This window comes from Ascaphus truei, chromosome 5, assembly GCF_040206685.1.
Source record: "Ascaphus truei isolate aAscTru1 chromosome 5, aAscTru1.hap1, whole genome shotgun sequence".
Taxonomy (NCBI): Eukaryota; Metazoa; Chordata; class Amphibia; order Anura; family Ascaphidae; genus Ascaphus; species Ascaphus truei.
In genome coordinates, this window is record NC_134487.1 from 40,474,411 (window position 1) to 40,489,901 (window position 15,491).

At 39.1% G+C, this 15,491-nt stretch overlaps 1 protein-coding gene across 1 annotated transcript in view; it reads right to left on the reverse strand.

Annotated features, from left to right (window-relative positions):
* COG5 (component of oligomeric golgi complex 5) overlaps positions 1-15,491 on the reverse strand; it is a 457,324-nt gene that overhangs the window by 231,088 nt on the left and 210,745 nt on the right. Inside the window, exon 7 of the mRNA XM_075599712.1 lies at positions 10,180-10,310. Coding sequence (XP_075455827.1) covers positions 10,180-10,310 — 131 coding nt within the window. The remainder of the gene's footprint in view (positions 1-10,179; positions 10,311-15,491) is intronic.

A 15,491-nucleotide genomic window follows, 5' to 3' on the forward strand; every position in this document is an offset into this window, starting at 1 on the left:
AAGAATGTATCCCTAAAATGTGCCTCATCGAAACTCTAAAAGAAAACAACAAACTATCGAAAAGACAGGACATCCCAGCTACCAATGTAAAATAATAATAATTCAGTTAAAGAAAAGAAAACCCTCCCGAAAAATACAAATGCAAATGCACAATGTACAATATGTTAAAGCAGGACAATCCAATGTAGGGATGTCTCGATCAAGAGTTGGTATTCCCTGCCAGGCGATTACCCTTGAGTTATGCTTTTGACTTGGTGTATTTAATTAATATTATATATATATATTTTTTTAAAATAGTCCTACATTTTTATGACACTCAGAAATGCTTAATACAGGCATACCCCAGTTTAAGGACACTAACTTTAAGTATACTCGCGAGTAAGGACATATCGCCCAATATGCAAACGCCAGCGCCTGTCAGCACGTCCTGAACAGCAATACCGGCTCCCTACCTGTACCGAAGCTGTGCGCAAGCGGGGAGATTATAGAGCCTGTTACACATGTTATTTACATCAGTTATGCACGTATTTGATGATTGCAGTACAGTACATGCATCAATACGTGGGGAAAAGGTAGTGCTTCACTTTAAGTACATTTTCGCTTTACATACATGCTCCGGTCCCATTGCGTACGTTAATGCGGGGTATGCCTGTATAAATTATCCGTCTCCAACACTTCGGTTTCTTTGTCATTTGCTACCAGCGGTTTTGGACTTTCTTGGGCACGGGTGGCCAACTCCAGTCCTCAAGAGCTACCAACAGGTCAGGCTTTAACAATAGCTCTGCTTCAGCACAGGTGGCTCCATCAGTGGCTCCATCTGTGCTGAAGCAGGGACATCCTTAAAACCTGACCTGTTGGTGGCCTTTCAGGACTGGAGTTGGCCACCCCTGTTGCTAGGGCGTAGATGAAATGTATGAAAGGTGTCCACATGTAAGTTTAGTAATAAACATTCTAAGCATTTCATTTATTTTCCTGAGCTTTGAGTTCATGATGCAAATTGGTCCTCAGGAAATGACAACCAAGATGGGAGATAAGAATTTTATTAGAAAAGTTGTTTTTGACGTCAACTAAGTGCTAGCATAACTTGAACAAAGCTCTTAGTTGCCAGGATATAGATGTATGTAGAATACATATTAAACTAGTATCTAAAAGGCATAACACTATGAAACACGCAGTGTACTTAACATTGTAGACTTGGGAGAGAAAAACCAACTGTGGCTATTTTGGGCTTTATATTTGAGAAAAAGGTGCATTGGTCTAGAGAATGAGGAAAATTATTTGAAGAGCCTGTGCCTAAAAAATAGCTATTCTTTTCAATAACTGTGTTTTGAATTGGAAAAAAAATAAATTAATCAATATTTGAAATTGTGTCATTAGTTTAAGGGCCTATGCGAAGAATTAATATAGACCAATACATATTCTTTATTGGTCATCAACAATCTTCCTTCTTGCTAGATTATGTAAAGAATGATGTTGCTTTTCAATGCAGTACCCTTCCTTTTAGCATGGGTGGGGTGGTTAACTATGTGGTCTGTCCAAAATACATAGGGATTATATTGCATTTGTCGCCAAAAAATTAAGAAAACATAAGATCTAATATTCCTGAACTTTAGAGAAAGTCCTCAATGCATTGTAAGCCCGTGTGGTGTTGTTGGGTGCCCATTCATTGCCTTTGGAGTTATCTTTGCTCCCATATGAGGGCTTTGGACCCGCACTGACAATCAATGAATGTATTGGCTAGTATTTGTTGTTTCTTGATGTTTATTGGGGGTAGAAGAGGTGGGTGAAGGGTGTAGTTGCCCCAGGGTGGGTGGTTAGTTCTCTCGGGTGGGCAGTGGGAGGGGTTACCCACTTCATTACCTTAGCGGTTATTACTACTAACGTCATGTGACCAGGGCATTTAAGCAAGGAGGTGATACCGGCACCTCATACCGGGGCTTGCAACTCGCAAACCAGGGGGTCCCAGAGGCTGAAATGAATGCGGTTCAGCTCCGAAAACCCCCTACTTCAATAATATGTTATTAAAATAAAAGAAGTATGATCACCTTTTCGAGGTGAGCAGGGAGAGTGCCTGATTCTGTCTACTCTTACCCTTACATACTGATGTAGGATTCACACAGCGGGAGTCCCATTCAGAAGCAGGGACGCCCGCAGTGTTAGTCCTGATGGACCGTTCGCCATTGCCAAGCGCTGTGCCGTTAACGCTCGACTCCTGGTCCGCAGTTCACCAGCACGTGTCCTGCGGCCGCTAATAGAAGATGCTACATCTGTAAATCCAATCAAGAAGATGATGTAGAACAGCTGTATGTAAAATCCCAAACATATCAAATGTTATTAAGGGTTTAATTATCTTCCAAGATTTCATCTCAAAAGATGATCATGATGCAATAAAATCCAGTGCAAACCTTCAACTACCTAAAGCTTCTGCTAAGCAGAGAATATGCGATTGAAGTTAATAATAACAGCTTTGCACATCCTACCTAGCTCATCTAACTCATCCTTGGGAAAAGGTTGTGTGTTGGGGTTACATTTTTGAAGCAGAGGAAACAGCCCTGTTGGAAGATTATTGATATATTCTGTGCCAGCATGTTCATTCTTAAGGGAGAGGAAACATGTCTAGTGCTATGGATGAGAAGTGACATCTGCACTGAGATTCTGTTACCACAGATACAGAAACCCTCCAAAATGTATCATGCAGGTACAATTATTCATTAGAGGCACAAAATGTACAGTAGTTTGGAAGAATAAACTGCAAGCAATTTTAATAACAGAAATGTAATAAACAAAAGCAACTTTCTTTATTGGCCATAAGTCATTATTAGTGATGTTTTCCTACCACACCATGATGTTTCCCAGATTCTAACTTGTTCTTTATGACTTTATTACTCTAGTAATAAAGAAAAGGAATATTTAAATTGTCAAATCATAACAAAGACATCTTATTAGCCCCTACAACCAGCATTCCTCCTCATCTCTCTGGATAATTTCATGAACTGTATCTTCTCGAAAGCACAATTTTGTACTCTATAAACCAGACAGGCAACATTTCATCATCACACTTCTGTATTGCATTTGCTTCAGATACAAATAAACATTACAGTGGCTTCTCCACACAAGACAATCAGTGTAAAAGGGTCAATGGTTAGAGCCAAGTAGTTGTCTTCTATGTTAATCAAACCAAAATGACCAAGACGACTTGAATTTCCACACAGCTTTGCCTTTAAAATTTGTGTCCAAACTTCTGTACTTAAGAAAACCAATACAATGAAAAGCCTGATACAAACTGAACAATAATGGGTTTAAAACAATATTTTTAGTAAATAATACATTTTGAAGTTACCAATGCCGATAGGTACAGTAGATAAACTGTAATATATATGTATGTACATATGCGGAATAGGAAGTTTAGGCAAATGCAGTAAATTAATTGAAAAATACTTGACACACAAGGAAAATAGAGAAAAGTGTGCAACTTACAAAAATGGCCAAGGATTTTATTGCAAAAAGGGGAAAAGTAAAGACTGGAGGGGTCAAATATATGTATTGCACTGTATGGACATACAAATGATTTGTTATTTGGTGTGTGAATACATTATTTATAGAGCAGTTATCAGAAAGTGATCTTCTCATCTCATTTCATGCATAAACCCCTGCCTTAGATTGGAGACCAACTAACTAGAGCTGAAACTGGGTTTGATTTCTCTGCTAGTGCTTATTATCTAAATCCTTTTAAAATGTTTTTCCTTATACTGGCCCTCCTCTTCCTGCTATTTCTATATTATGCTGTGGAAATCCAATTAGTGCTCTATTCTGCTCTACAAACAAACTAATACATACCCAACGCTCTAGATATTATCAACATGTACTTTCAGCAGTAATTGGGAGCTACTGCTTCAGTGTACAATGCAAAAAACAATATATACATTAAGCTGGTATCGGTACTGTAAATAATGTATTGTTTTAAAGCACATTGTTTTTAAAAGGCAGGCTACATCCCTTACAAGCATTAAGAGAGGGCCATCTTTGATTGGGGATGTCACTAAAATATTATACAGGCAGGGTGTAAGGTTAATGGGGGACGGGGTACATAGAATAAATACTATTTAATTTACAGGTACAGTAACAACTATATTTTGGTAACACAATTACTGTTCCACATTTTATTGAAATAACATGTTATTCATTTTAGGAAGCCTTTCTCCCTTTCTGCTTTCCAAGCATGAATATTGTATATATCTTGAGAGTTACCTCTCATTTACACGTATGTACAGAATCAGATGCGGACAACAATGTATATTACAGTTACAAACATGCTTAAAGTAAGAAGGTTTCATTATTGAACAGTGGAATCATAAGCAGGACTTTGGAACCTGATCTTAGATGATAAGTGCGGGGTGAGAAGACTGCCAAATAATTGAGTAACTTATCCAAAAACTACTTGACGGTTAGATTGGACAAAATGTATCTTGTATCTGGACTCCAGAGATAACCAACATAGTCCTTATAAAATAGGGTGCAAATAACTTTAATTGAGCTTACAATTGGTCAGCTATTATATTACGTAGGTGCAGAAAACAGAAGAATCTGTAGAGTGGGCTTCATCGTTAACAAGAGATGGAGAAACAACATCAAAGGAAATTGTCACCTACAGATCATTATGGGAGATTTCAACGCAAATATTGGTGCCCATCAGAAAGAAGAAGGATCAGATAGCAAGTACAGCAACAGGAATGAGCGTGGAGACAAATTGGTAGAAATAGCAGAATGTGAAAACTTCTACATCATGAATTCATTCTGCAAGAAGAATCCAAATAGAAAAAGGACATGGAGCGGACCCAATGGAAGCAAGAATGAAATGTGACTGTATCCTAGCTAACAAGAAACCGGTGATTGAAAAATGCGAAGTCCTTAACCGTTTTGATGCAAGGAGTGATCACTGATTGGTTCACTGCCAATTACATCTGAATGCAAAGATAGAAAGAACAAAACTAATGAATAAGAAGACAAAACAATCAACATCAAGAGCTTCAAGAATAACAGCAGAGAAATGAATGGGAACACCTTAAACAATTGTGAAAAACGTAAGATTGTATTTGAAGAAGCAGGGGAAAAAATGGAGTAACTGCCAAAAAAAAAAAAAAAAAAAACAGGATAAGAAAATATCAGAAGAGACAGCAGTTTCAGAGGAGACGATAAGAAATTAAACTATCCCAAGACGCAAGAAAAAGAATTGAATATGCAGAACTGTCCAAACACAAGGAGGGGAAAAGGGGAAGTGGAGGGGGAAGGAATACCCTCGCTACTGCTTGCTGGATGTGGCTATGTGGAGGTGCTACTATCAGGGGTAATGTCAAATAGAAAAAACAGAGAGAGGTAGAACCCCAAGGAGAGCACTCTACCAATGTGTAGCCAAAATGTATCAGAACCTAGTAAGGTGGGTGAGTAATGAATTAATTAAAACCAGAAACTTTAATTGAGTCTTAACTGTAAATATAAAATAATATGGGGAACACTATAGGTCAAGTAATATACTAATGATAGCCAGTGTACAGTGAATTAATATTAAAAATGAGCAAAGCAGACCACAATAAACTCTGTACTGTAAACCCAGAGTCTGGGATATGGCCGCACGATAACACTAGTGGTGTAGAGTAGATCCAAAGGATGGTTATAGGTCAAAACAGGTAACGGTAAGTGTCTAGTTTGTACTATGTCGTATGGCATAAATCAGCATGTCGATATCAATGCTGACTGTAGCAGTATACAGGTATAGCTGGTTACTTGTACAGGTTAGTGGTATTGTACCTATATCAGTAACACAGCACACAGAGTCAGTTATCTGTGTAAATAATGCCAAAAGCCGTGCCTGTTGGTGGTGGATCTCTATGTACAAAAGCCACTTGATGTTAGTATGGTGCGTGAGTATTGTACACACAAGTTAGTGGTATTGTACCTATATCGCTAGCACAGCCCACAGAGTCAGTTATCTGTGTAAACAATGCCAAAAAGCCGTGCCTGTTTATGGTGGTTCTCTGTAAGTATAAGCCACCTGGTGTTAGTGCGGTGCGTGAGTGTTGTACACACACATACACGTAGCAGTATACAGGTATAGCTGGTTAATTGTACAGGTTGGTGGTATTGTACCTATATCAGTAACACAGCACACAGAGTCAGTTTATCTGTGTAATTAATGCCAAAAGCCATGCCTGTTGGTGGTGGATCTCTATGTACAAAAACCACTGATGTTAGTATGGTGCGTGAGTATTGTACACACAAGTTAGTGGTATTGTGCCTATATCGGTAACACAGCCCACAGAGTCAGTTATCTGTGTAAACAATGCCAAAAGCCGTGCCTGTTCATGGTGGTTCTCTATGTGTATAAGCCACTTGGTGTTAGTGCGGTGCGTGAGTGTTGTACACACACATACACACCATATCAGTGTCAGTATTAATCTAAAACAGTGCACAAGTAGTGCCTGTTAACATGGATTGTGGTAGATTCGCGAAATTCATACACTCACACACATGTCAGAGAATATATTGACTGAATCAGTATTAATCTAAAACAGTGCACAAGTAGTGCCTGTTAACATGGAGTGAAATCACGCAATGCTTTGCTCATGACGTACGTACCGTACGTTTCACTCGTACTGCTTTCTCAAGGCTGGGTGATATGCAGAACTGTGCAAGATGATCTGCAAACGTAGTGAAGACGCAAGAAAATGTAACTGATATGGTAAAAATGATTATCGATGATAACAAAAGCTTAAAGAAGCCGAAGCGGCGACTGATGATTGGAAATAAAGAAATCGTTGCACTCAAACAAGATGAGGATCAACAATAAAAGACTTATCATAAAGAGTCGAGGACGTCTACATGAAATTGTATAAACACACAGATAACAGAGAGCATAATTCAGCACAGGAAGAGAGAGAGAAGAAACCACCAATTATATACCATGTGTCCTTCCAAATGAAGTGGCAATGGCAATAAAATTCACGAAGAATGGGAAGACTCCTAGGGAAGATGGAATTACAACAGAAATCTTGAAAGATGTTGGAGAGAAAAAAAAGAGAGAAAATTCTTTCAATTCTTGGATACAACACAATGGACCACATCCAAGTAATACCAGAAATGATTGCCTTAAGTAATCAATACAATCTACCACTCCACTTAGGATTCGTAGATTATCAAAAAGCACATCAAATTAGCAGTTTAAAATGCATTAAAAACACAAAGTCTTGAAGAAGTGCACAATCATGTTATAAGGAACATCTATGAGAATGCTACATCAACCATTACATTACATAAAGATACAAGCAAGATAAGGAAAGAATGGGGGGGGGGGGGGGGAAATGAATGGGTTCGAAACCAAACTCTGATATTATCACCAGGGTGGAGAATTGAAAACAGCATTGGGCTAAACCGATCACAAGAAAAAATTACAATAGTTGGTCAAAGATGGTACTCAACTGGATTCCAAGAGCAATTAAAAAACCAGGACGATGGCCAAAAGGAAGATGGGAGCATGAAATCTGAAAATGTGTCAGTGCAACGTCGTGAAAAGTGGCTTGCAACCGTAGTACCTCGAAGTTCAATGGGGAAGCTTTCAACCAGCAGTTGTTCTACAAGGGCAGAAGATGATTATATATGTGTGTATATATACGTGTGTGTGTGTGTGTGTGTGTGTGTGTGTGTGTGTATGTATGTGTATATATATATATATATATATATATATATATGTAAATTTAATATATATGCATTTAAATAAATATATTTAAAAAATCATGCCCAGGCACTCCCACTGTGAAGCTCCAGGGTATAAAAATCACCTTTGTGCTGTTTGTTTAGGAGCACTCCATAAACCACCTATGAGAGATCTCCCTAGGGAGGTCCCTCAGCAACAAGATAGAAAAATTAAACAAATCAGCGCACTGGGAATCAACAAATATATATATATTTGAGGAAAAAGTGCAACAATATGCAATACACACAAATGTAAAAAAACATTATATACAAAAAGTAAACACATGAGAAAAACGCATTGGAAAAAAGCTCCTAAACTTTAAAAGCACATGATGGCAGGGTCAACGAGTACCACGCTAATGTGGCACAACACGATGTTACAATGAACAAACTTACTGAATAGTAAGGTAACAGCTAAGTGATGGACAGGGGCAAAGGGAAGCGGAACGACTGGAACGAAGCTTCGGAGATCACCGTCTGTGGGCTGAATAGCACGCTCCTTTCAAACCCTCTACCAGAAATGGTGTGACCTCAACATGTTCTGCATGTTGGTGCCATTATACACACAATATTTATAGAGATACACAAATATGTTGATATATATATATATATATATATATATATAATCAAAGGCTCCTTACCAGGCAGACCAGAGAATCCAGGGAATCCAAAGCAGGCACAGCAAGGAAGAGACAGCACACTTGTTAGCAAAAAGAATTGTATTAGTGAAGCAGGCACAAAACACCAACGTTTCGGTCCTAAAAACAGGACCTTTATCAAGCACTCCCTTGATAAAGGTCCTGTTTTTAGGACCGAAACGTTGGTGTTTTGTGCCTGCTTCACTAATACAATTCTTTTTGCTAACAAGTGTGCTGTCTCTTCCTTGCTGTGCCTGCTTTGGATTCCCTGGATTCTCTGGTCTGCCTGGTAAGGAGCCTTTGATTGTATTCATTCATATGGGACTAAGCACCTGTCCTCATCTGTATTTGTGTGCCATCTGCTCTGTTACCTATATATATATATATATATATATATATATATATATATATATATATATATATAAACACAGAGAAGCGCAAGCTCCATAGCATAAATCTGTGTAAAAATCAGGGTAAATTTATTAAGCAAGAGCAGCCACAAGGAGATGCACTTACAAGATTTTAAAAAACACATTCATGGGAGAGAAATCTCTGTGGGATGTCATCAAAGGGGGTAGAGAGAGCCCGGCAAATGCTGGGTGCACCTGTTAGAATAGAAACCTCGTGCAGCCTCCAACAGCTCCTATCACACGCTGACGCCTTGTGTCTGCGTCTCACAGAACCCGTGTGGCTTATCCTCCGTCACTGCTTTCGTTCTAGGCAAGGAGAGAGTCAGCTGGCTTGGCTGTGTTCCTCGTTTGGCTGCTACGAGTCCAGGTGCTCCTCGTGTCTCTACCCGTGCGTGGCGTTAGGGTGTGATAGGAACTGTTGGAGGCTGCACGAGGTTTCTATTCTAACAGGTGCACCCAGCATTTGCCGGGCTCTCTCTACCCCCCTTTGATGACATCCCACAGAGATTTCTCTCCCATTAATGTGTTTTTTTAAATCTTTTAAGTGCATCTCCTTGTGGCTGCTCTTGCTTAATAAATTTACCCTGATTTTTACACAGATTTATGCTATGGAGCTTGCGCTTCTCTGTGTTTTGTGTTTTTAGGTTTACAGTGGATGGCTATACCACTTTTCCTGAAGCTGCAAAAGTGTTCCATAGGACTGGTTTGTTGGACTTTGAACCTCTCTGGATTATTCATCAAGTGGAATCACTGGGACACATCTTCTGTGGTTTAAGTTACAATTATTATAATTGTTTCACTGTTTATTATATATTTATTCTAAATATTATTAGATTAGGGGCTCATTAATTAATCACTTATTAATAGTTTATTCACATATTTTTTCACACATTCCCTTATCTTATTCATATTTCCACCTTAGCGCTACATCTTTTGTGTGTGATATATATATATATACACACACACACACACACATATATATGTAGATGTATACAGGCATACCCCACATTAATGTACGCAATGGGACCGGTGCATGTATGTAAAGCGAAAATGTACTTAAAGTGAAGCACTCCCTTTTCTCCACTTATCGATGCATGTACTGTACTGCAATCGTCATATACGTGCAGAACAGATGTAAATAATGCATGTGTAACAGGCTCTATAGTCTCCCCGCTTGCGCACACCTTCGTTACAGGTAGGGAGCCGGTATTGCTCTTCAGGACGTGCCGACAGGCGCATGCGTGAGCTGCCATTTGCCTATTGAGTGAGATGTACTTACTCGCGAGTGTACTTAAAGTGAGTGTACTTAAACCGGGGTATGCCTGTATATCTATATATAGATACAGACACTATTTTAGCTAAAGCATACTATCACTCAAATTTACCTGGGTCTCAGCCCCCTGCTCCAGCAAACGCTTGGCTTGGTTTTCCACTTCAAGGCGAGCTCTAGTAATAAAGAGCAGATCATTCTCAATCACTTCTATCCCTGACAGATCAAGTCCTTGAGAAAGATAATCTGGAAACAAAAAGACAAGTTTCATTTTATTGTATAGTTTATGCTAATGCATTTTGCCAAGGAAAAATCAGAGCACCTACAGTTTACTTTCACTGGCATTGGGTGGTGACTGTCATCTCAGTCAGTGTGATTGGTTTTAATGCTCCTCTATCTTTTAAAGAGGCAGTACCTTGTAGTAAGAAAGTGAACTAAGAATAGTGGCATATTTAACAAGTTAAATTTAGCTGATTGGTAGTAACAAAAGAGGGAGAGGGAGTAGGGGGTATGATACGTTTTATTGGACCAACAAGTAGTTGACACCTGTGTGTATGAGCTTTCGAACCTCTCAGGGTCCTTCATCGGGTATAACCGATCATACCAACTACTCCCTCTACCTCCTACTATTACTTTATGGCAGAAAGAAAAAACACAGCTACCCACCCTTCCTTTCAAAACTGAAGATGAATTATTGGCTTCAGGGTAATGGAATCTTTCTAAGAAGAACAATTAAACAGTAAAAAAAAAATATATATTTTTTAAAAATGATTAATTGGAATTAGTTTTTAACTGGTATTTACAATGACTGGTTCTTTGTCTGTATATAAAAAAAACCTTTCAAATACGGTAAAGGTAATTATTAGTAACCTCTAACTTAATTTTAAAAGACTTAACTAGAGCAGTGGCTTCCAACCTTTTTTTTGGTTGAGAAAACCTATAATTATATTCTGAAATTCTGCAGAACCCCAACTCTCTCTAATAGTGTGTCTGAGATCAGATGTATTGTAAGGAACCCCTACCCTCTCTAATTGCATATCTGAGATCATATGCATTTTAAATTCGTCTGTATTTGGTAAAATTTTCAAATGCCCCGACCATTGCAGGGTGCCCACGGACTACAAGGGTTCCTAAGAACTCCAGTTGAAAAACCCTGGACAAGAGAAATGTCCTCTGGGGCTAAAGAGGTTTACTACTTAGAATAAAGAGAACAGAAGTTCCTCTAATCTACTGTAAATGTTTGCTTTATTTGTCAACCTAGATGTTGAATCCACTCTCTACAGCAATAAAGGAAACTGTTAAATCAGCAGAGAATGACAAGAAAAAGTACAGCACAGTAATTACAATACAGTAATTATTATACACCATTTTTTCTAAAATAAATATTTACAGAAGGATAATTAAGTATTAAAATAACGACAAACAATGAAACTATATATTTTCTTCTGGACAGTTACTGGATTTATTGTTTTCTGGCATAAGATCGAGATGTGTGTATTTAATCCCTTCCAATTGCAAGTCCTTCTGGCAGCGAAAGGGTTATAACTGGTATGTGATAAAATAACCACGGTAGCCAGCTCTTATTTCCCTGACACCATTTGTCACAAGATCACTGAGACAGAAAAGAACAACATAAATAAATATTTATAAAGGCTAATGCCATTTCCACCTGCTAACATCGATGAATGTTTCATACTTCGGAGCTGTCCAAAGTAAGCGATTACAGGATAGCACTGAAATGATACTTTTAGAGCACTGACAGGAATTGTCATGCTGTCAAATATGTGTCCCCTATAAATGTGTCCACTGAAAATAAGTGTGTTTAAAGCATCAGTTTCCCCTAAGCCCCCACCATTTTTTACTACCATGATGGAAACCAGGGATCCCCAGAGCTGAACCACACCATGTAGTTCTGAGGACCACCTAGTTGATACTCATCGATGAAGGTAGCGCCTGTACTTTCTGGTATTTAAAATGCCCCTAGTCTAGGGGTGGGCAACTCCAGTTCTCAAGGGCCACCAATAGCTCAGGATTCAGTCGAAGACTGAGTCACTGATTGAGCCACCTCTGCTGAAGCAGGGATATCCTGAAACCACGACCTGTTGCTGGCCCATTGATGACTGGAGTTGCCCATGCCTGCCCTTGTCACATGGGCCAACATGATGTACGGGATTTAAAGCGTCACTTTGTTTCCCCTGGAAGGGACTGCAACACGCTACCTTCAGCAGCAAGTATACTGGGTTCCAGGTGACCCCAGAGCTGAAAATAGCTGGTTTTAGCTCAGAGGATTCCCTGGTTTCTATCTTTATATTAATTAAAAGGAGTCCTGCCTAACACAATTATTTTACAGCATGGAAACTAGGGGTCCTCCGCAGCTGTACTGCACTATATGCCTCTAGTTTTCCATTATACTGTACTTACTGGTGAAGTTACTGGTGTTATTTCCTGTTTTGTTTTTGGCACGGATTTAAATAGCCATCCAATAAGAAGTTGCAACTGATGATGATGTAGCATGATATTGGCTCGTGCTATTCACTATCCAAGTCCAGAGACCAGGCACTCACACAATATGCAGTAGATATCTTCTACATTGGAAAGCACACAATTAAGGAACAGAAGGACAGGCACTCCCAAATCCAAATCCAAAAAGGTGATGTTTAATAATGCTGTAGGTACGAGTAAATGCAAAGATAATTCAGGAGCTTCAGACATTGCAAAGAAGTATGTAGAGATGTACTGTATGCTGGTTATTACCCGAAGTGTGGACATTTCCCCAAAAGGCGTTGCTTCAGTGAAAACTGGCAAGATTGTAACTTCAAGAGACCAGGTTCAATAAAAAAGGTTAATTTATTTCAACTACAACACATCCAACATGGAGATCTCCTACGCGTTTCTCACCCTTCGGTGCTTTGTCAAGGAGTGGATAATTACTGCCGGAGTCACAATATATCTACTTACAAACACAATCTAATTAAAAACAGCTGGTATGGTCCGCTTAACCCTTGCATTGCATTCTTGATCCTAGCAATGAAAAGCTCTTTAACCACCTGAACACAGTAAAAAAAGAAATATTACTGTAGTGCCGACGAGTATTCTAAAACAAATCTGGGGCAATCACCAACAAGACCCAGGTCCATACTGGGTACATGCTTCAACATTTCAGTGACATTTCTGCAGACAGACTAATGGCCCATCAAATTAACAGTGGGGGTCCCTCGCAGTCCCATTCAAACTGAATGGGACTGCCAGGGACCCCTGCTGTATTAATCCAGTGGGCCATTAGTCTCTGCAGAAATGTCACTGAAATGTTGCAGCATGTAACCAGCATGTACCTGGATCTTGTTGGTGATAGCCCCAGATTTTCCAAGGCAAGTTTAAGGCAACTTTTAGAATACTCGTCGGCGCACCTGTAAAATAATTTATATGAAAGCTCATTGTACATACAGTATATAGCATGATAACGAAAACACAAAAAATTACTTAAATCACAGAAAACACTGCAGGCGGGATTGCGGCTTTAAAATATACTGTAAGAGATCACCTGTATGACTGCAGAGCACGTTTATATGAAAACCTACTCGGATCCCAAAAACAAACATTCATCCAGGTCTGCATATTCAAGATAGAGAAGAGAACCTCGGGTAGAAACTTAATAATAGTAATACAGGCAGCAAAAACATGAGAAAATATTCAAATACTGTAATATCACTGTGATATTCAAGTTTTTTTGGAAGCCGTAATACAATTCATACTTCACTTCCAGTCCTGCTTAATGTTTCTGCAGAGAAGGAAAACTTTATATCCTGTGTTGGGCACCAATGAAATTCCTGATCGAGGGGATCTCTCCATGTATATTTGGTAATACCATTTATACGTACACATACTGTACACACACACACATATATATATATATATATATATATATATATATATATATATATTACAAGTCATTTGTCTGTTTGTCCATCTAAGGCTGCGATTATAGTGATGGCGACATCGACGCGACGTCGTGCCAAAACAAATGCATTGCCGCCTCAGTTTCTTCTCAGGTTCTCTCAGTGGTCTGTTTTTCTGTATGTTTTTTAAATGGTTAGTGTTACTTATATTTGTGTTCAATTAAAATTCTTTTAATTTTCTAATTCTGACTCTATATACTTATATATTTCGTGTATTACGGTTACTATTAGAGTGCTAGTGGGATTCTGTTTGTCTTTTGTGTAAAAAAAAAAAATACATATACACACATATATATTACATATATATATTATATATATACATATATACAGTGTTCGACAAACCTATACATTTGCTCGCCTCGGGCGAGTGGATTTAACATCGTGGCGAGCTCCTATTGGCCCAAGCAGCACACGTTTGGTACTAAGTGGCGAGTAGATTTTTTTGTGTGGCGAGTAGATTTGATTTTTTGGTGATTTGTCGACCACTGCATATATATATATATATATATATATATATATATATATATATATATATATATATATATATATATATACACATATATATATATATATATATACACATATATATATATAAGAAAAGGGGGAAGAGAGAGCGCACACCCATAGCGTAAAATTGTAACATTTAATGAGGGAAAGGGAGAGGGGGGGATAAAAATTGCACTTACAAAGGTACAATATAAAAAAGCATTCTGTGATATATAATCACCACCATCCGGTTTAGAACTGCAGCCTCATATTCTGTGCAGTCCCAGGATGACGTCCCAGTCCAAGTCCAGGGTAGTTATTCTCCTTTGCATCAGTGGGGGAGTCCTGTAGAGTAGCTATGAGCTGGGAAGCCTCTGCAACAATCGCGCGGGTCAATGGGTCCCAACGCGCGGTGATGACGTCAGTGTCATGCGTCTGACGTGATGACGCTCCCTGACGCGTTTCGTCACACAACGGGCGACTTTCTCAAAGGGAAAGTCGCCCGTTGTGTGACGAAACGCGTCAGGGAGCGTCATCACGTCAGACGCATGACACTGACGTCATCACCGCGCGTTGGGACCCATTGACCCGCGCGATTGTTGCAGAGGCTTCCCAGCTCATAGCTACTCTACAGGACTCCCCCACTGATGCAAAGGAGAATAACTACCCTGGACTTGGACTGGGACGTCATCCTGGGACTGCACAGAATATGAGGCTGCAGTTCTAAACCGGATGGTGGTGATTATATATCACAGAATGCTTTTTTATATTGTACCTTTGTAAGTGCAATTTTTATCCCCCCCTCTCTCTTTCCCTCATTAAATGTTACAATTTTACGCTATGGGTGTGCGCTCTCTCTTCCCCCGTTTCTTCTAGATTCCCTGTGGATGTGGTTGTCCACTTTGAGAGCAGCCGGAGACCCTCTATACCAGAATTTATTGGACTTATTGGACTATTCTGAGGACTGGTTTTTATACCCCCCCTC